The following is a 20,076-nucleotide window of genomic DNA, read 5'->3' on the forward strand; positions in this document are numbered from 1 at the left end:
TTAAATAAATATAGTACCTGTAAGAAATGTAACCTTGCAAGAAGGTCGACCATATAACTGCCAAGGGGTTTCAGAGATGGGTAGGACTTAGCTGCCCACATGACTGGAACTTTTCCCAGCAGCATGCTGTCAAACACATTCTCCAGTTCAGAAGACATTACCACAAGACCTTTAATGGCTTTGCGTATGTTTATAAGACTGCTGTGTACAACTTCAGTGAGTCTGAAAGAGAAGATACTGCAGTATGTAAAATATTTCAGCTCAAATGTTCATGACAATTAATATTTAATTCATTCTTTGCAGAATTTTCTAAATCTCGTAACCTCTTTCCAGGTACTGCAACTTTGCCACCCTTGGGGATACCCTGGAAATACCTGGACAAATTAAAGTGGGCAGTGGCATGGGGTAATGGCTTTTCTCCCCATTTTTCTTTTTGCCTGAGGAACAGCATTCCTCGGGATAAGAAAAGAAAATCAACCATCCAATGTTTCCTTTCACTTGGTGACTGATGCATACTATCCTTGAAGTAACTCCAATCAGCCAGCACAGCTAAGAACCATTAAAAGCATGATGATCATTTTACTAATTCAGTAGCAAGCAGTACAAAACCATCTTTTTCATCCAAATTACTTGGATCACAAGAAAAACACATGGGGTTGGATTTAACAGAAGCACCAGTGGTTTCACCTGCTGACGAGAGTCCCATTCCACCTCTTTTTGGGAAGGCACACGTGCCATTCGAACATGTAGCAGGACTAGGCCTGCCTTCCCCGCATCAAGGGCCTTAAGTGGAAGTCTCACCTGCTGAGAGCTGCTGACCAATCTGAGGCCAACTGCTCTATTGAACAGCCTTGCCACAATGGAGGCAGATAGTTGATAGTTTTTTTTTTAAGAAACAATTTTATTGAGGTCGTTTTCGGCTTTGTAAACAGTTACAGACATCAACAGAAAGAAAGCAAAAAAGGCAAAAATGTGCAAACATCCACGTACATTGAATACTTCAATCGTAACATACTGCACAAGCCAGCTCCTCTCCCACCGGTACTACCTGCCATTTTATCCCTCCTACTCTACTCTTCCCCCCCCCCCCCCCCCCCCCCCCCGGCTGACGCTCACTCTCCCACAAAGAAATCAATAAATGGTTGCCACCTCCGGGCGAACCCCTGCACAGATCCCCTCAAGGCGAACTTAATTTTCTCCATACCCAGGAAACTCGATATGTCCGCAAGCCACAACTCAGTCTTCGGGGGCTTTGAGTCCCTCCACGCCAATAGTATTCGCCGCCGGGCTATCAGGGAAGCAAAGGCCAAAGCATCGGCCTCTTTCTCCCCCTGGACTCCCGGGTCTTCCGAAACCCCAAAAATTGCCACCCCTGGACTCATCACCACCCTTGTTTTTAGCATCCGGGACATGACGCCCACAAATCCCTCCCAGTACCCCCTAAGCTTAGGGCATGCCCAAAACATGTGAACGTGGTTCTCTGGTTCTCCCGCACACCTAGCGCATTTGTCCTCTATCCCAAAGAATTTGCTCATCCGAGCCACCGTCATGTGGGCCCGGTGAACGATCTTAAATTGAATCAGCCCGAGCCTGGCACATGTCGCGGTCGAATTTACCCTACTCGGGGCCTCTGCCCACAGCCCGTCCTCCATTTCCCCGCCTAGCTCCTCCTCCCATTGAAGTTTCAGTTCCTCCGTCTGGGACCCTTCCTCCCTCATGAGCACCTTATAAATATCAGAGACTCTACTCTCCCCTTCTTCCCCCCCTACAGACTATTCTGGCTTGGATCCCCATTGGCAGGAGGCGTGGGAAAGATGGGACCTGTTTACGAACAAAGTCACGCAACTGTAGGTACCTAAAATCATTTCCCCTTACCAGCCCAAATTTCTCCTCCAAGCTCCTCAAACTCGCAAAGCTCCCTTCCAGGGACATACCGCCCACCCTTCCCACCCCCGCCCGCGCCATGCTCGAAACCCCCCATCCATACTGCCGGGGGCAAACCGATGGTTGTCGCAGATTGGCGCCAAAACCGTCGCCCCCATCTCCCCTACATGCCTCCTCCACTGGCCCCATATCCGCAGGGTCGCCACCACTACCGGGCTGGTGGAGTACCTGGCCGGCGGCAGCAATAGAGGAGCCGTGACCAGACTGCCAAGCTGGAGCCCCTGCACGAAGCCGCCTCCACCCGCTCCCAGATAGACCCCGTACCCACCATCCACTTCCTTATCATAGCGATGTTGGCCGCCCAGTAATAATTAATCAGACTCGGCAAAGCCAGCCCTCCCTCGCTGCGGTTCCTCTCCAGCATTGCCTTCTTCACCCGCGGAGATTTTCCCGCCCAGACAAAGCTCATGATCATCCTGTTAACTCATTTGAAGAAGGACTGTGGGACAAAGATCGGGAGGCACTGAAAAACAAACAGAAATCTAGGGAGGATTGTCATCTTTACAGTCTGCACCCTCCCTGACAGCGGGAGTGCATCCCATCTCCGAAACTCTCCCTTCATTTGCTCCACCACCAGTCTCGTGCCACCTGGATTCCCAAATACCGGAAATTTTCCTCAACCAGCCTAAACGGTAGCCCTCTCAATCTGTTCTCCTGGCCCCTTGCCTGTACCACAAACATTTCACTCTTGGCCGTATTTAATTTGTATCCTGAAAACTGGCCGAACTTCCTCAACATTCCCAATATACTTCCCATCCCGGCCACTGGGTCCGACACGTACAGGAGCAGGTCGTCTGCGTAAAGAGAGGCCCTATGTTCTACCCCGCCCCTCACCATCCCCTTCCATCCCTCTGCGGCTCTATGGCCAGCGCAAACAGCAGCGGGGAGAGCGGGAAGCCCTGTCTGGTCCCTCGGTACAGCCTAAGGTACTCCGACACTTCTCTGTTAGTCCTGACGCTGGCCTTCGGGGCCTGATATAATAATTTGATCCAATCCACCAGTCCCTCCCCGAACCCAAACCGTCCGAGCACCTCCCATAGATAGTCCCACTCCACCCGGTCAAAGGCCTTCTCGGCGTCCATCGCCACCACTACCTCCACCTCCCTGCCCGCCGGGGGCATCATTATCACATTAAGTAATCTTCCCAGGTTGGCTGCCAGCTGCCTACCTTTCACAAACCCAGTTTGGTCCTCCCCAATCACCTCCGGTACGCAGTCCTCCATTCTAACCGCCAGGAGCTTGGCGTCAACATTAATCAGGGAGATTGGCCTGTAGGACCCGCACGCCTCCGGGTCTTTACCCCTCTTCAATATCAGTGATATAGTGGCTTGCGACATTGTCGGCGGCAGGGTCCCTCTGTCCCTTGCCTCATTGAAAACCCTCGCCAAGACCGGGCCCACCAGCTCAGAAAACTTCCTATAGAACTCTACTGGGTATCCATCCGGCCCCGGGTCTTTCCCCGACTCCATGGCCTTTAGGCCCCCCAATACCTCCTCCACTCTAATCGAGGCCCCCAGCACATCCACTCGCGCCCACCTACTGTTGGGAATGTTAACCTGTCCAGAAACCTTTTCATCTCCTCCAGTTCTTCGGCGGCTCCAAAGTATGCAGCTTGCGATAGAAGTCCCGGAATACCTTATTTAATCCTGCCGCGTCCTCCACTTTGCGCCCCCCCTCGTCCCTCACTCTACTTATTTCCCTGGCCACCTCCCTCCTCCTGAGTTGCTGCGCTAACAGTCTGCTAGCCTTTTCCCCATCCTCGTACACCACGCCCCTCGCCTTCCTAAGCTGTTCCACGGCCCTACTCGTGGATAGTGCCCCCAGTTCCGCCTGTAGTCTCTGCCTCTCCCTGAGTAAAACCTCCCCCGGGGACTCCCCGTGCTCTTCATCTATCCGACCCATTTCCCTGACCAATCTATCCATCTCTGCCCTGTCTGCCTTGGCTCTGTGGTCCCAATTGAAATCAGCTCCCCCCGCACTGCTGCCTTTAGCGCCTCCCACAGGGTCGCCGGTGAGACCTCCCCTGTGTCATTCACCTGCAGGTAATTTTGCATACACCTCCAAAGCCTCTCACAGATCCCCTCCTCCGACAGCAGTCCCATGTCTAGCCTCCATTGCGGGCGTTGGTAGCTCGCCCCCCCATCTGCAGGTCTACCCAGTGCGGGGCATGGTCTGAGATAGTAATTGCCGAATATTCCGTGTTCTTTACCTCCCCTATACAATCCCTGCTTAGTACGAAGAAATCTATCCTAGAATATACTTTATGGGCGTGCGAGTAAAACGAGTGGCCCCTTCCTGTCGGCTGTCTGGCTCTCCAGGGGTCCACTGCCCCCGTTTGCTCCATAAACCCTTTCAGCTCCCTTGCCATTGCTGGGAGTCTACCCGTTCTAGGACACGACCGATCTAAAGCCGGGTAAAGGACCATGTTAAAGTCCCCCCCCCCCCATTATTAGCCTGCGAGAATCCAGGTCCGGGATCTTCCCCAGCACTCTTTTAATGAAGTCCACGTCATCCCAGTTCGGGGCATATATATTCACAAGCACCACTCTTCTCCCCTCCAGTCTGCCCCGTACCATCAGGTATCTGCCCCCACTGTCTGCGGCTATGCCCTCTGCCTAAAATTGCACCCGCTTGTTGATCATGATTGCCACCCCTCTGGACTTTGAGTCCAAGTCTGAGTGGAAGACCTGGCTAATCCAGCCCTTCCTTAGCCTGGTCTGGTCAGACACTTTCAGATGTGTCTCCTGCAACATAATTACGTCCGCCCTCAGAGCCCGCAAGTGCACGAACACCCGCGCCCTCTTAAGCGGCCCATTCAGTCCCTATACGTTCCAGGTGATCAGCCTGGTTGGGGGGCACGACCCACAACGCCCCCCCCACCCCCCCACACGCTGGTCAGCCATAGCCTTTCTCGGGCCGGCCCGTGCATTGCGCCATTCCTGACCCGCCTGTTGGCTGCCTCCACCCTCGACCTCCTTTCCAGTGCCTATTTCGTCCCTCCCACGTCAGAAGAACAACCCCATCCCCCGATACCCCCACCCCTGCCATCCACTGGCTGTGATCTCCCCCCCCCCCCCCCCCCCCCCACACCACCTGACTCCCTTGACTAGCCAATCTGCTAGCCCGATGACTCAACACTCCGGCGCCTTCCTGTCTCATTCCCATTGTTTCCCCGTCCTCCTCCCCACTCCCCGGCGCCCCATCCCCCTCTCCAACCCACTGGAGCAAGGCTGCTGATAGTTCTGACACCACAGGATCCAACCAACTTAGGATCATCATCCACCACATCATGCCACAGATCAATGAGAGTGGATTTTGGGATGGGGTGGGGGGTTGGTCGCAGGGGTTGTCTCTCAGCGACCCCCCCCCTTTCCCAAGGCCAGGTCCCTGAATCAAGCATTGTGACTTTGCACAAGGGTCCCCCATCAAAGTCTTGTTCTCCTGGCATTACCAGTGCCTACCTGTCACTGGGTGAATTCCAGCAACGGCAAATGGGGAAGGACTTCCACCAGCCTACCCATCACAGACAATCAAGGTAGAGGAAAGAAGATGGCTGGTTTCTCTAAATTAATCTATTTTCTTCTCTTTCTCCCCCCTCCCTTTTTTCTAATGTACACAGTTCCTCGTTCTCCCCATGTCTGCGTGGGTTTCCTCCGGGTGTTCCGGTTTCCTGAAAGACGTACTGTTAGGTGAATTGGACATTCTCCCTCTGTGTACCAGAACAGGCGACGGAGTGTGGCGACTAGGGGATTTTCACAGTAGCTTCATTGCTGTGCTAATGTAAGCCTACTTGTGACATTAATAAAGAGCAAGGAGGTTATGCTGAACATATACAAGACACTAGTTCCACCTCGGCTGGCGTGTTGTGTACAGATCTGGGTGCCATACTATAGAAAGGATGTGAACGCATTGAAGAGAGTGCAGAAGAGGTTTACAAAAATGGTTCCAGGGATAAGAAAATTCAGTTATGAGAATAGAATGGAGAGGTCGGGACTGTTCTCCTTGGAGGTGATTTGATTTAGGAGAGGGCTGGACAGAGTAGACAGGGAGAAATGGTTTCAGCTCTTATAAGGATTGAGAATGAGAGAGCACAAATTTAAGATGATTTGCAAAAGGAGCAAATATGATGTGAGAAAAAACTTTTTTACAGAGCATGTAGTTCATTGGAATGCACTGCCTGGTAGTGTGGTTGAGGGAGGTGCAATCGAGGTACTCAAGAGGGTATTAGATGATTAATTTAATAGAAACAATGTGCAAGAGGAAAAGGATAACAGTACTGCGTCATAATCCAGCCTTAAACGGCAAGCTGCTATGGGTTTCACACCATGTGAAGCAGGTGGTCGACTCTGAAATGTCCTCTGAAATGACCTAGTAAACCACACAGCTCAAGGGCAGTTAGGGATGGGCAATAACTGCTGGCCCAGTCAGCAATGCCTACATCGCATGACTAGAAAGAAAATCTATCAGGAAGGTTAAAGAGCTTCAAAGCATAAGCCTCCTTACAGATCCGAGAGGGAACAAGGATTCTCCTCTGGGCCTCACAAGGGTGCTCAGATCCTTCCCTCTTCTAGAACACCCCGGTAACCTCTGCACAGTCAATAATTTGCAAGTGAACAGTTAGCCAAGGCTGGCCTGTCTTCTAAAGTTGAAAAGCCACCAGGTCGCTGCACTCTACACCTGAGCAGCAAGTGGATTAACATTTAAATCATCGTCTAAAATTGCCAATGGCCTGTCACTGGTGGGCTGCAAATTAACTCGCTGGGGTGGTTTCCCAATCCCATTCAAATACCTCAACGAGCAGCCTGTATTCCAAACTCTTGTTTTCTAATTGGTAAGTTTGCTTGACATTCACTCACACCATTTGTACAAATGTGTCATGTTGAGAAGAATAAAGAATGGATTTCAACCAAAATCTCTAAAACTTGCGTGGATTGGTGAGGATATTTTACTCATAGATAATAAACCATCAGTTTGATATAATACTTAATTGATTTCAGCATTATAGTTTTCAGATAAAATCTTTGTTCCGAATGTCATATTTCTGTCCAGAAAATACATTCCTGCATACCTGTTGAATCTAATGAGTTCTTGTCTGAGTACTGTGTTCATGGACTCCTCATACACTACTGGATATTTGTGCATCACTTCTTCCAAATCAAATTCATCAGGTAGTTTGGAAATAATGTCTGCAGCAAGGTCTTCAACAACTTCCTGAAATTATGTAGATAGTTGCAAGATTTTATTAAATTTCAATATAAGTATAACACGTCACTAGCAAAATATTTTTGATATTAAATCTGGAAACATAAATTTTCAGATAATTTGTTCAAACATCTTTAGTTTGCATATTGTACCCCCAAATAAAGTTACTTGATGGTTCAGAATCAACTTATTACAGTAAAAACTGGAAAAAATAACTTCTATTAATAAGATCAGGACATCCCAAGGTGCTTGACTGACAATAATTAATTTTGCCATTATGAATAATAACAAAAATTGTACACATTATTTCGATTTCACTTTATTTTTCTGTAATAGACACCATCTGTTACTAATCTTTATGTTTTTAAGTTTGTTATTTTCTTTCGTTTCCCATTATTAATTTTGGAGGAAGAATTAGGACTGAGGTGTGGAGAACTTTCTTCAGCCAGAGGGAGGTGAACCTGTGGAATTCGCTACCACAGAAAGTAGCTGAGGCCAAAATATTGTGTAATTTCAAGAAGGAATTAGACATAGCTCTTGGGGCTGAAGGGATCAAGGGATATGGGGGGAAGACGGGATCAGGGTATTGAACATGATGATCAACCATCATAATGGATGGCGGAGCAGGCTTTAAGGGCCCTCTCCTATTTTCTATGTATGTTTCTATGTATCCACAATGAACAAACTGCACCGCTTGACTTAAAAGTCTCCAACAGTTTTTTTTTTAATTGGCACAGCTGGACCATAAGGATAAATCACATTAATCGTGGATGTAATTTTTAGTCCCAATCTAAATAAATGGAAATAAGCTTGGTACTGGAAAGAGCAGTGGCATTTGGGGCTCCAGTTCACAGGATCTTAAAACAAGGTGAAAAACTAAATCAAATGTACATTTCACACACAAGGTATAGAAAATAAAACCATGGTCTAATAAATAATTAATAATCGGCCTTCATACTAGGAAAAATATCATGGCGCTGGAGAGGCTCGAACTCAGATTCACTCGGATCCCACCTGATATAAAGAAGCACACGTATTAAAACTGTTAAAAGCTAGTGCTTTTTTCTTGAGAATGTTGCACATTATAGGGCAATGTGAGAAATGTTTAAAATTATGAAAGGATTGGACAGGTAGATACAAGCTGACAGTTTCCAATAATTTATAATCTTTACTGTCACAAGTAGGCTTACATTAACACTGCATTGTGGTTACTGTGAATATCCCCTAGTCGCCACATTCCAGCGCCTGTTCGGGTACACAGGGAAAATTCAGAATGTCCAAATTACCTAACAGCACGTCTTTCGGGACTTGTGGGAGGAAACCGGAGCATCCGGAGGAAACCCACGCAGACACTGGGAGAACATGCAGACTCCACACAGTGACCCAAGCCGGGAATCGAACCTGAGACCCTAGCGCTGTGAAGCAACAGGGCTAACCACTATGGTACCGTGCTGTCCACATGAGAGGTCTAAAACAAAGCGGCATAGATGCATTCCATTTATAACAGAGTTCTGGAAAGGAGTGATATTGGACTTGAAGCATTAATTCTATTTCTCTCTCCACAGATGTTGCCAGACCTGTTCAACTTTTCTGGCACTTTCTGTTTTATTTCAGATCTCCAGCATCCATAGTATTTTGCTTTGTTATTAGGGAGCAAGAGAACTTTGTTACTAAGGAAGTTGTGAAAATGTGGAATTTAGTTGCAGGGATCAGTGTTTGAAGCAGAAACTAGGCCATGATTTTGCAGTCAGCAGTGAAGCAATGATGCTCACGACTGACCGTGAAAAAAGCCTCACTGAAAGATTTTGTGATCTCTGCAATGAGAACTTAGTGAGCAGCCTCTAAATTCAAACTTTCGCAAAGTCCATTCATAAACCATTGACTGGTTAGTAAGTATAAACAATGAAGTCCAAATATGTTTTGAAACTCAAAAACATTAACTTCTAATTTGATTGTCTTACCTGAGGAGATTTACCAGCTCCACCTCCCTGCCTGGGGAGAGTTAGCAACACCCCTTCGAAAAGCTGATTGGTTTCCTGGTTATCTTTTGTGATATCAGCATTTTCATGAAGACCAAATACTTCCGGATGGGCTATAGTTGGTAGGCCTCGCAGGTAGTCAATGTATGACTGAAAATTGAAAATAAAACAAATTAAAAACATTGAAATGGAGGCACAAACAGCCACTTAAAACAAAAAGTTAAAAACATTAAGTACAGTATGTGTAACAACTTTGTTACCTTCTAATATTCACTCCCTCTCCATGTGTTTCTCCCTTTTTGGTGGCCTTGACATAGCCACTTTAGACAAAATTAGTACATTAGCTTCAAGTCCCGTCCAGACAGTAGATTTTGCTTATTGATCTGTCAAAGAGCTTTGACTTGGAGACTTTCCTATACATTCATGGTTTGCAAACTTCTTTGTGTTTATATTCTTTATTGTACAGGATGTTTAGCTTTTTTCACAACATCTTAATCCTCTATCCTTTGTCTATTTGACCCAGGGTTTCTACAAATGGTCTGTTCCACAGCCACTACTCGAACCAAAAGAGATTGCAGGTTGAGAATCTCCCCTCCAATGTTTCTTGTGCTCTCCAGGGAGGTTCCTGGAGTTCAGTTCTACTCAATACAGCTAGGATCAGAACAAAACAGGGTGACACTTAAACCTGCTTCCTTAACTACTTAAATGTGGATTTTAATATCAAATAGATATTAATGGACAGGTCAACTGGATAACGGTGCTAATAATGTGCAGACTCCACACAGTGACCCATGCCGGGAATTGAACTTGGGACCCTGGAGCTGTGAAGCAGTGGTGCTAACCACTGTGCCACCGTGCCGCCCTAGGGAGTGACTGCTCCCAATGGTCCTAAGGAGGGATTTGCAGCAGTCCTGAATTACCTATCCTTTTCACCTCATTTCTCTTACAGCATGAGGTGTGGTGAATGTAGGAAATGTTTATAAATATTGTATAATGTGCCTGTTGCAGTCATATTATTAAAATAATTTAGGTTAATGTATCCAGATTATGGGCGGGATTCTCCGCCCCGCCACATTCCCGACCGGCCGGCAGGATGCTCCGTTACACCGGCCGGTCAATTGGGTTTCCCATTGTGGGGCAGCCCCATGCCGTCGGGAAACACCCGGTCGCCAGCATAATGGAGAATCATGCCAGCGGAGAATCCCGCTGATGATGTCTACTAAAGCTGTGATTAAGGGTTAACAGCTAGCCTGGCTGTGATGTCACTCATGGGTCTGTTTTTTTAGTTTTGTTTTCAGCCCTGCCATGTCTCTGCTGTTTTTAGTTTCATTTTTAGAGTTCTGCCCTGGATTCTGAGAAAAGGAGGTGTAATTCTCAGACCGACTTCTGAAAGCTTCTCTCCCAAGGACTTTGTGCAAAAATCTGTAAGCCACAGAGTGTTCACTGTATCAATAAGCGGCATTTGAACAGGGTGTCTGGATGTTGCTTACTTGGAAGTTTAGAAGTAGATAGGAAAGTAAGCTCAAATAATTTTTGGTTTAGAACTGTTTAACTTAATAGAAAAGCTGTTTCTCTTGGATGTCAATGGGGTCAGCCCTGAGTTAATAATAAAGTTTGTTTAAATATAAAATATCCCTAGTTGTCAGTGGAATCAGTCCTGGGGGTGAAGTATTCTTTCCTCACAGTTTACAAATTGAAATATTATTGGGGCTTCATTCAGTTTCCTGAAATAAATTAGGGTCTGGTCCGCGTATCGTAACAAAGGAAAGGAATAATTTTATTTTAGAATGGCATCTACATTCCCCCTCTGACTAATCTGTTCCCTGTAAGCAGCCCTATGCTGCTCTTGTATTTGCTTTGTTTGGCCCCTTGTTCCGCACTGTTAATCACTGTTTGTCGATGTACCATTTGTCAATGTTCTCTGTCGATTATTCTTTTGTCTACTATGTACGTACTGTGTACGTTCTCTCGGCCGCAGAGAAATACTTTTCACTGTACTTCGGTGCATGCGACAATAAATCAAATCAAATCAAACTACTTTCGCATCAGAGGAGGGAAAGGTGGACAGGAATGCTGCATTATGATGTGTAACTATGAAAAGTAAAATACCCTTTCCTAAGTGTTTGCCCGAAGTTTGGGTAGATAGGAAAATCCTTTCAATGGATTGCTTACCTGATACGAACCATGTGGTGGGACGTAGTAAATTTCACCAGACGCGAGCTTATATTTGTCTTCGTGTATTAGTTCCTTATTGTATATAATGGATAGAAGTGACAAAAGCAAACGCCTGTCTTTATCATCCGTAACTCTACCTCCATAGTTACATTCACCTTTAGAAGTTGAGAAAAGCACAAAATTTGATGACATTTGGAGAATGACAATAACATCACCAACCTCTATTCGTTTATTTCACATAAACTTTCAACCATGAAGATGCTTTAATGAATATCAACGGAGGAACGAAATTATCAGTTGTAACCATGTACCTGTTAAGTATGTGAGCGCTTCTAATGGTACCTCTTCATACTCATTCAGAAACATCTGGATCTGTCTCATGCTTATTCGCAGATCAGACTCATTAAATTCATAAGGGATATTCCAACCTGTTAAGAAATGTTATTGCAAAGCAACAAAAGATCTATCGTGGTAAAGATTGACACCATTAATCATCAAATCATTAACGATGCAAATGCTTAAAACCAATAAATATTAACTTCTTTCCATCAAACAATTGTACTGTTTAGAGCCTACAATATGCTAGTACATTAATCTTGGGGAAAGACATATTTGTCAGGAATATTTTAAAACTACAAACTGCATTATGCTATGAAGATACTTTTAATCATCTGTTTCTGTAACATTCGAGGCTTACCTAAAGGACCAAAGTTCCTCCTCTCTTGCACTAGAGCATGGAAAAAGCAAAGCCCAAACAGAAGTTTCTCCCAGATTTCAGGTTTGTCACAGCTACTGAAGAAGGTGGAATCTGAGATTGGATCATTGAGATATGAACGTATCATGTTAGCCCTGAGGCCCTTTGGGGGCTCATTTGTCATCTTTACTCCATTCTGAAGAATGCTGACAGGGAACTTGTCCGATGGGTAACTGGTCAGCCACAATCTGAAAAGACAAGTCTTTTTAATTGGCACATGAAGACACAAGTACCGTTAAATATTGTGAAATAATCCATCCAATAAAGACATAACAACCTACATCTTTAGAATTTATATTCTCTGTGGCATTCCAAAAAGCCTAAAATCACAAGCTATAGTTTACAGCACTGCAATTAATAATGGACACACTTATCTGAGCAACAGGAGGCCATTTAGCCTTCAAGCCTGGTCCAACTAGTCAAGTAGATTATACCTGACCTGTGTATGGCCAATGAAATTATACTCAGGACATCTTTACGGCAAGTTTGTAATTCAATTACACTATCCAAAAAAAAAAGTCTAACATTACGAAAGTGTTTCCTGAGATTTGGAAGATTGGACAAACAGATGGTCACTGAGGCCATAAAATGATTAACCTGTGATGAGCTTGAACTATAGAACCTTCAAAGAACAGAAAAGTATAGCACAGGAACAGGCCCTTCTGCCTTCCACGCCTGTGTCGATTATGATGCCCTTTCTGAATAAAAAACCTGCCCTTACTTGGTCTGTATCCCTCTATTTCCTCCCTATTCATGTTCCTATCCAAATGCCTCTTACATGTTGCTAATGGGCCTGGTTCCACACCCTCTGGCAGCGCGTCCAGGCACCCACCACTCTCGTGCAAAAACCTTACCCTGCATCTCCTTTAAACTTTCCCCCTCTCACCTTGAACCTGTGCCCCCTTGTAGTTGACACTTCCACCATTGGAAAAAGCCTCTGACTATCCACCCTGTCTATGCCTATCATAATTTTGTAGACCTCTATCAGGTCTCCCCTCAGCCTCTGTCTTTCCAGTGAAAACAATCCTGGTTTATTCAGCCTCTCATAGCCAACACCCTCGAGACCAGATAACATCCTGGTGAACCTTCTTTGTACTCTCCAAAGTATCCATGTCCTTCTGATAATGTGGTGGCCAGAACTGCACGCAATACTCCAAATGTGGACTAACCAAGGTTTTGAATAGCTGCAACAGCTTGATTCTATTTACCCTGTCCCAGCATTCCTAATTGTCAACACTACTACTGTATCATATTGAGCTGTACCTGAGGCCACATCTAGAATCCTGCACAGTTGTGGTCCCCTTATTTAAAGAACGATAAATTATCACTGGCGGCAGTACAGAGGAAGTTTACTAGGACGATCCTGGATATGGAGGGACTGCCTTGTGAGGAAAGGTTAAACAGATTGGGTCGGTACTCCTTGGAGTTCAGAAGAGTGAGAGGTGATTTGATTGAAACATGTAAGATTCTTAGGGGGTTAGGCAGGGTAAGTGTTGAGAGGGTGTTTCCACTCATGGGAGAGTGTAGACCCAGCGCGCATAGTTGCAGAAAACGGGGGCGTTCATTGAAGACTCAAAGAGTGGTGATCTTTGGAATTCTTTACCCCAGGAAACTGTGGAGGCCACGTCCTTGAATATTTTCAAGGCTGAGATTGAGAGGTTTTGATCAGCGGGGCAATTAAGGGTTCCGGAGATAAGGCAGTAAATTAGACTTAGTAACTGTTAAGATTAGCCATGATCTTCTCAAATGGTGGAGCAGGAACAAAGGGCTGAATGGCCTCCTCCTGTTCCTATTTCTTATGGTCTTTTGGTAATCTGCAACGTTCTGATAAAAGGGCTTATTTTCAACTCCTCAATCTGTAATTCTTCAAATGAATGCAAGTTCTTTCTTTGAATTGTGATTTTTGAGAAACACGCTGTTATCCCACAGTCCTGCATGACACCTCTGCTAAAATATCATCCAATCTGGGGTTCCAGTTGGCTAAGAATTGTGGAAGAAGGTAAAAGCTAATGCAATAAATCTTCAAAGTACAAGATTAGCTCAACAGGAATGGGTGTGTTTACATTTATGAAAGTATTAACCAATTAGAAATTATCTATACTCAACGGAAGTATAAAGATTTGGACCTGAAGTTCTTGTTGGTGTTTTCTGGTACTATCACCTCCTCACAGATTTTCTCCAAACTAGGCATCCAGCTAGTTGCCAAATGGCAGTTCTGTAATACGACCCAGGATCCACTTTCAAGAGCACCTTCTATCATTTGTGCAGCAATAGGTCCTTGGCCCTGACCAAGTGATATTGTTTGAGTGTTTTCTCCACCCATACCAACATCATCTGCAAACTTAAGCAAGCCTGTGAACAGGCAATAAAACATTCATGAGCATAACAGCATCAAACTGTACAAACATTTCACGGGCTGGATTCTCCGTCGGCAGGATCCTCCGTTTTGCCGGCAGCGCTCTCACGCTCGCGGATTTCCCGACGGCGTGGCGGTGCCCACAATGGGAAACCCCATTGGCCGGCTGGTGGGACAGTGGAACCAACTGCTGGCGGGGGCACGTCACACCAGAAAACGGGTACAGCGCGACGGGGAATCCCGCCCTCTATCAATTTTCAAACTTCAGGCGCGGGATTCTCTGCACGCTGCGCCACATTTCTCCCTCGAACTGCTGGATTCTCTGTTACACCGGCCGGTCAATGGGGTTTCCCATTGTGGGGCAACCCCACGCCATCGGGAAACCCCTGGGTGGCGGCAAAACGGAGAATCCTGCCCCTTCTCCCCACTGTACCCGTTTTCTGGTGCGATGCTGCCCCGCCGGCAGTGGGTCCCTCGTCCCGCCAGCTGGCCAATGGGGTTACCCATTGCGGGCCCCCCCACTCCGTCGGGAATCCACGGGCTTTGAGTGCGCTGCCGGGGAAACAGACGATCCTGCCGACGGAGAATCCAGCCCGAGGTTTTTCACAATATTTTTACTCAACTGTACAGCACAAAGGTGAGGACATTGAAACAGTTATAAGGAAAAGGGATGAATTTCCACCAGGATCCTTCCATTTGCACAAATTTTGTGGGACAGTCATGGAAATCTCAAGAAACGGGGCAAGACCTTTATATTGTTCGAAATTCTCTGGTCCGGCCGGCAGTGCACCATTGCCTGCGGGTTTCCCAGTGGTGTGGTGGTGGGGGTGCCGGAGAATCCCGCCCATTATTTCTCTAGAGTTATCGTAGCATTCTGACCCAAAGCATAGCAAGCAAAAGCCCTGAGGAAACCATCGCCAAAATGATCAGAAGTCAAAGTTTTCACCAGCAAAACATCCAAAAGGAATGGAAGACCTTCTTAAAAACAGGGGAGCTTAACTTAAAAACAAATCTACAACTAGCTGCTACATCAAGCATTTATACTTTTGTTCTACACAATTCTAAAATGAGCTTGAAATTACAGTTTGCTATTTAGATTTTTCAATGCTTTATAACTTAGAAAGAAAACATAACTCTGATTGGAGTAAGTGACTAAAATATTTATACTTTAACTGTAATTTCATCGTTTCCCCAAAAGTGTAGCCGTTAAGTGTAGCAAGCTACAGCCGTTTAGTGTAACTGGGCAGCATGGTAGCACACGTGGCTAGCACTGTGTCTTCACAGCACCAGGGTCCCAGGTTTGATTCCCCGCTGGGTCACTGTCTGTGCGGCGTCTGCACGATCTCCCCGTGTCTACGTGGGTTTCCTCCGGGTGCTCCGGTTTCCTCCCAAAGTCTAAAGACGTGCAGGTTAGGTGGATTGGCCATGCTAAATTGTCCTTAGTGACCAAAAAGGTTAGGAGGGGTTATTGGGTTACGGGGATAGGGTGGAAGTGAGGGCTTAAGTGGGTCGGTGCAGACTCGATGGGCCAAATGCCTTCCTCCTGCACTCTATGTTCTAATGGATTAATGATGAAATGGATCAGTTTACCTGCCATGGGATCAGCTCCAGGAGAAAGAATAAATATCAACGGTGCGCAGCAATGTGAATCATTGTAGCTGCCGCCAAGATCAAACGTTGGAGGTTCAACAAATGTCTTTCCCATCGTATTGGCGATGAATTGCTGCACTGCTGGAATAATTTTGTCCGGTCTAAAGCATCGGATCACAATCAAGTGATCCATTCCTTTTAAGGAACTCCATTCATCTGGAAGTGCTTCGGCATGAGGCTTTGCGGAATCATAAATATCTTTCCACTTCTCTATATTGTCGATCACGTGATCCATAAAACCGTACAGGCCTGGCAAATTGGATCCTCGCACAATCTCTGACCAGCATTTGTCTGACAGCCATTCAGGAGCTGGATTGAGATACGGATTGTCAAGAGCCACGCCACCAGTCAGCAGAAAGCGCCACAGCTCCTCATTGACTTCACCGCTGCCTTTCATTATCCCCACGTTAAGAAGCAGGGAAAAAAGCAATTTGTCCTTTTCAAACAGCGAACGACAAACATTGTTGTAGATGCTCAACGTGAAGTGTTCCATTATGGCTAAAATTCTCTTGGCCACGTTCTCACTCTTCTTACTGTTTGCGATTGACTGCATGTACAAATTAATGAACCAATTCAGTGAGTATTGATACATCGGTTCAATGTGAGCCAAGTCAGAGATGCAGAAAAAGATGATGGATGAATGTATGGCGACAGGTTTGTAACCCATTCGTGTGATGTCGATTTCTTTCTCTGTTGCAGTTGCAATCTGTTGCTTTTCAGATATTTCCTCTGAAAGCAGTTTAGATGAAGACAGCACTTTGATGGCAGTTTCATCTTCCAGGATATTCCCCTGTGACGAGGACAAGACTTCGAGGATTTTGTCCTCTATCTCCTTGAGTTGCTTTTTGTTTTGTGCGCTCTCCAAGATTAACAGGTTCTTCTTTTCTTCCAACTCGGGCTTTTCTTTGGCCGCTATAATTCCCAGCAATTGGTCCTCAAGGCCAAGAGGCGTAATCATGAAGTTCAGAAGACAAACTTTCACTGCTACCTCTGGGAGGTAATGTGGGCTTCTCAGCCGAGTGGTGATGTAGAATCTGAAGTCGTGTGAATACTCAATTACATTTTCTCCTACCTTCATGACCTCTACACCCTGCTGTTTAAACGTTTGCTTCAACAGGATGGGTTCAAGCATGGGGTCCAGCTCTTCACCGATATTTTCCAATACAAGTGGGGTGCCAAACTGGATGGAATTTTCTAAAATCCTGACATAGTTGGAGTCTGATAACTTTATTACTCCAAGCCTGTTGTTTTTCTCCATATTTTTGACCCATTTGTTTGCTTGACCTTGAGGATCGATCATTAAGGGCCACCTTCGCGAGTTTGAGGTGATTATCCCATTGTCAATGGAAAAAGCATCAACTGGCAGCCCAGCAATTTGCCAAGCACGGATTTTTACAGGATCCCCGAGAATACTGCTCAGGGAAAAGTCATCTGAGCAAGGGATTAACCTCTCTTTGCAGAGGAACTGCCACTCACTTTGGCATTCATGGCGATAATCAACTGTGAAGGCCCCTAAATAGGCTACAGTGCCCGATGACAGAAGTACGTCGCCAGTCAGATCTTTGTACTTTATTCCTAAAAGTCGGGCCGCTTCCGTCCATCTGTCCTTCTCTCCACCAAGCCCACCGATCAGTTTTTCAGCACGCACGAGTTTCTGTGAGCAGAGCTCTATGTTGTCTTCTAAATCCTTCTTCCTGTTGTTCATAATTTCAAAGTCATCATTCAGTGCCTGCAGTTTGTCCTCCAAAGCCTTCAACTCCCCGCGTTTAACATTCAACATTTCCATCTGCACAGAAAATTCCTCCTCGGCTATCCTCAGCCGCTCCCGCTTTGGGCCAACCACCTTTATGACCCGTTCATAGACCTCCATCGCTCTGACCCATTTACACAGGCCCTCACAGGCTGACGATACATTTTTAATAACAGACGGCTGAAAATCCGGGTGGTCGATGAACTTCTCCCTGATTTTTTTCATGTTTAGTGGGGGAATGTTGTCCTTGTCAAATGCCTTCAGGCTTTCCAGGAATTTAAGGTCTCCTAGAAGTTTCTTGGATGGGCCCCAATAATCTTCAATCATTTTACCTGCGTGAGCATGAAGAAAAAATAATCAGGACCTAAAAACAGTACTCCTGTGTTGTAATAATTTCAGCTTGTTTCAAATTGACAGATCAATTCATTACAATAATCAAAATCATATTACTATTGCGAGTTAGGGGCGGCATGTGGTGCACTGGTTAGCACTGGGACTGCGGCGCTGAAGACCTGGGTTCGAATCCCGGCCCTGGGTCACTGTCCGTGTGGAGTTTGCACATTCCCCCCCCCCCCCCGGGAGAATGTGCAAAATCCACACGGACAGTGACCCAGAGCCGGGATCGAACTCGGGTCCTCGGCGCCGTGAGTCAGCAGGGCTAACCACTGCGCCACTGTGCCGCCCTAAAACAGTTCTAACGAGAGTTAAACTAATGTCGCAATTCAGCAAATCCCATACCTGATCCAGTTGGATCGGGTTTTCGTTCCGGCTTTATCCCTTTTATTACACAGATGCTTTCCATCACCAGCTTTATGGGACCCGGTGGATTTTGCATCGTCTTCACAACTGTGATATCGGCGGGCTTCAAAGTATCGAGAGCAGATACAGCAGCCTCTAGCGCTGGCATGGCTTCTGCAAGGTCTCCTTCACATTCATCCTGCAAAAACATTCCCAAACATTATATTCAAGCGAAGAATATCTTTCTGGTGATGTGTAAAATATCCTATGCTGCAGGAAAACAATGAGCTTCATTACAACGAGCACAGGAGCGCCAGCAAATACTTCTCATCAGCAGTTTATTTCTGAGAACATAATTTCAGTCCCCAATTTGCCTCCCCCACCACAATAACATGTTAATCCCATTGAATTATGTCTGCGAAATGTTTAATGTCACGAAACATTACCAGGTCTGGTCTGGAAGGTGTTAGCTATGCGGAGAGGCTGAATAGACTCGGACTGTTTTCATTGGAACGGCGGAGGTTGAGGGGTGACCTGATAGAGGTCTACAAGATTATAAGGGGCATGGATAGAGTGGATGGGCAGGCACTCTTTCTCTGGGTGGAGCGGTCAGTCACCAGGGGGGTTTAAGTTCCGTGGGACACAGTTTAGAGGAGATGTGTGAGGCAGGTTTTTTTACAGAGGGTGGTGAGTGCCTGGAACGCGTTGCCAGGGGAGGTTGTGGAAGCCGATACATTAACGACGTTCAAAAGGCATCTTGACAAACGCATGGATAGGATGGTAGAGAGGGATACGGCACGAGGAAGCGCTGAGGGTTTTGGCCAAGTTTAGTATCATGACCGGTACAGGCCTGTAGGGCCGAAGGGCCTGTTCCTGTGCTGTATTGTTCTTTGCTCTTTGAAACAAAGTAAAATCATCAATGATGCCTTAATTTAAGCAGACTTGACCATTATTTTAATAACTGATTGATTAAGTTGGTAGAGTAGCCATTAATTTAAGTTTAGCTGTAATCTTGAGAATCCTATTTAATGTACTGGGCTAAACCACTCAGTGACAGAAACTTGATTCGATATTTTATCTTTAATTATTTTATCTTTAATTACGTTTTTCATTATTACAGCAACACCCTAGAAAGCAACTTGGAAAGCCCCACTTAAGATCAACCGTGTGTGAAAGAAGTTAGGAAGCATTAATAACACAAAGGCTCACTATGTTGTACCTTAATTTCTTGTGCAGCAGCTGCAGCCTCATTGGCCACTGCTTCATCTGCTGCAACCAACTCTCTTGCGGCGTCAACTTCAACCGTTTCCTCTTCAATTTTTATCATCATTTTGTCAGTCTCCGCAGACGTCTTGATCAACTCTGGCTGCAGGTCCGTCAGTTCCTTTTGCATTACAGACACCTAGTGGCGAGTCACAATCCCCTCTATATTATTGATTGTTAATACAAGGCAACAACTGGAAATAGCCACGTAAAATATTCACAATTGAGTATTTTGCAATGAAACATTAGGCAGTGCAGTGATCCA

At 45.8% G+C, this 20,076-nt stretch overlaps 2 protein-coding genes across 7 annotated transcripts in view; one reads left to right on the forward strand and one right to left on the reverse strand.

Annotated features, from left to right (window-relative positions):
- Positions 1 to 11,853, forward strand: part of lyrm1 (LYR motif containing 1) — a 35,825-nt gene extending 23,972 nt beyond the window's left edge. For 2 of the 4 annotated variants that reach the window (XM_038820526.1, XM_038820525.1), the window contains one exon: positions 11,446 to 11,853. In XM_038820526.1, coding sequence (XP_038676454.1) covers positions 11,446 to 11,556 — 111 coding nt within the window. In that variant the 3' untranslated portion in view covers positions 11,557 to 11,853. Of the gene's footprint in view, positions 1 to 9,648; positions 10,304 to 11,445 lie in introns of those variants that run through there. The other 2 variants (XM_038820527.1, XM_038820523.1) reach the window with 2 other exon arrangements.
- The window catches only part of dnah3 (dynein axonemal heavy chain 3), a 186,555-nt gene that overhangs the window by 2,513 nt on the left and 163,966 nt on the right, over positions 1 to 20,076 (reverse strand). For all 3 annotated transcript variants that reach the window (XM_038820516.1, XM_038820514.1, XM_038820515.1), the window contains 10 exons: positions 19,768 to 19,950; positions 18,549 to 18,747; positions 16,001 to 18,142; positions 14,181 to 14,406; positions 11,998 to 12,242; positions 11,612 to 11,728; positions 11,298 to 11,455; positions 9,108 to 9,275; positions 7,013 to 7,155; positions 18 to 222 (listed from right to left, as the gene is read on the reverse strand). In XM_038820516.1, coding sequence (XP_038676444.1) covers positions 18 to 222; positions 7,013 to 7,155; positions 9,108 to 9,275; positions 11,298 to 11,455; positions 11,612 to 11,728; positions 11,998 to 12,242; positions 14,181 to 14,406; positions 16,001 to 18,142; positions 18,549 to 18,747; positions 19,768 to 19,950 — 3,786 coding nt within the window. The remainder of the gene's footprint in view (positions 1 to 17; positions 223 to 7,012; positions 7,156 to 9,107; positions 9,276 to 11,297; positions 11,456 to 11,611; positions 11,729 to 11,997; positions 12,243 to 14,180; positions 14,407 to 16,000; positions 18,143 to 18,548; positions 18,748 to 19,767; positions 19,951 to 20,076) is intronic.

This window comes from Scyliorhinus canicula, chromosome 15, assembly GCF_902713615.1.
Source record: "Scyliorhinus canicula chromosome 15, sScyCan1.1, whole genome shotgun sequence".
Classification (NCBI taxonomy): domain Eukaryota; kingdom Metazoa; phylum Chordata; class Chondrichthyes; order Carcharhiniformes; family Scyliorhinidae; genus Scyliorhinus; species Scyliorhinus canicula.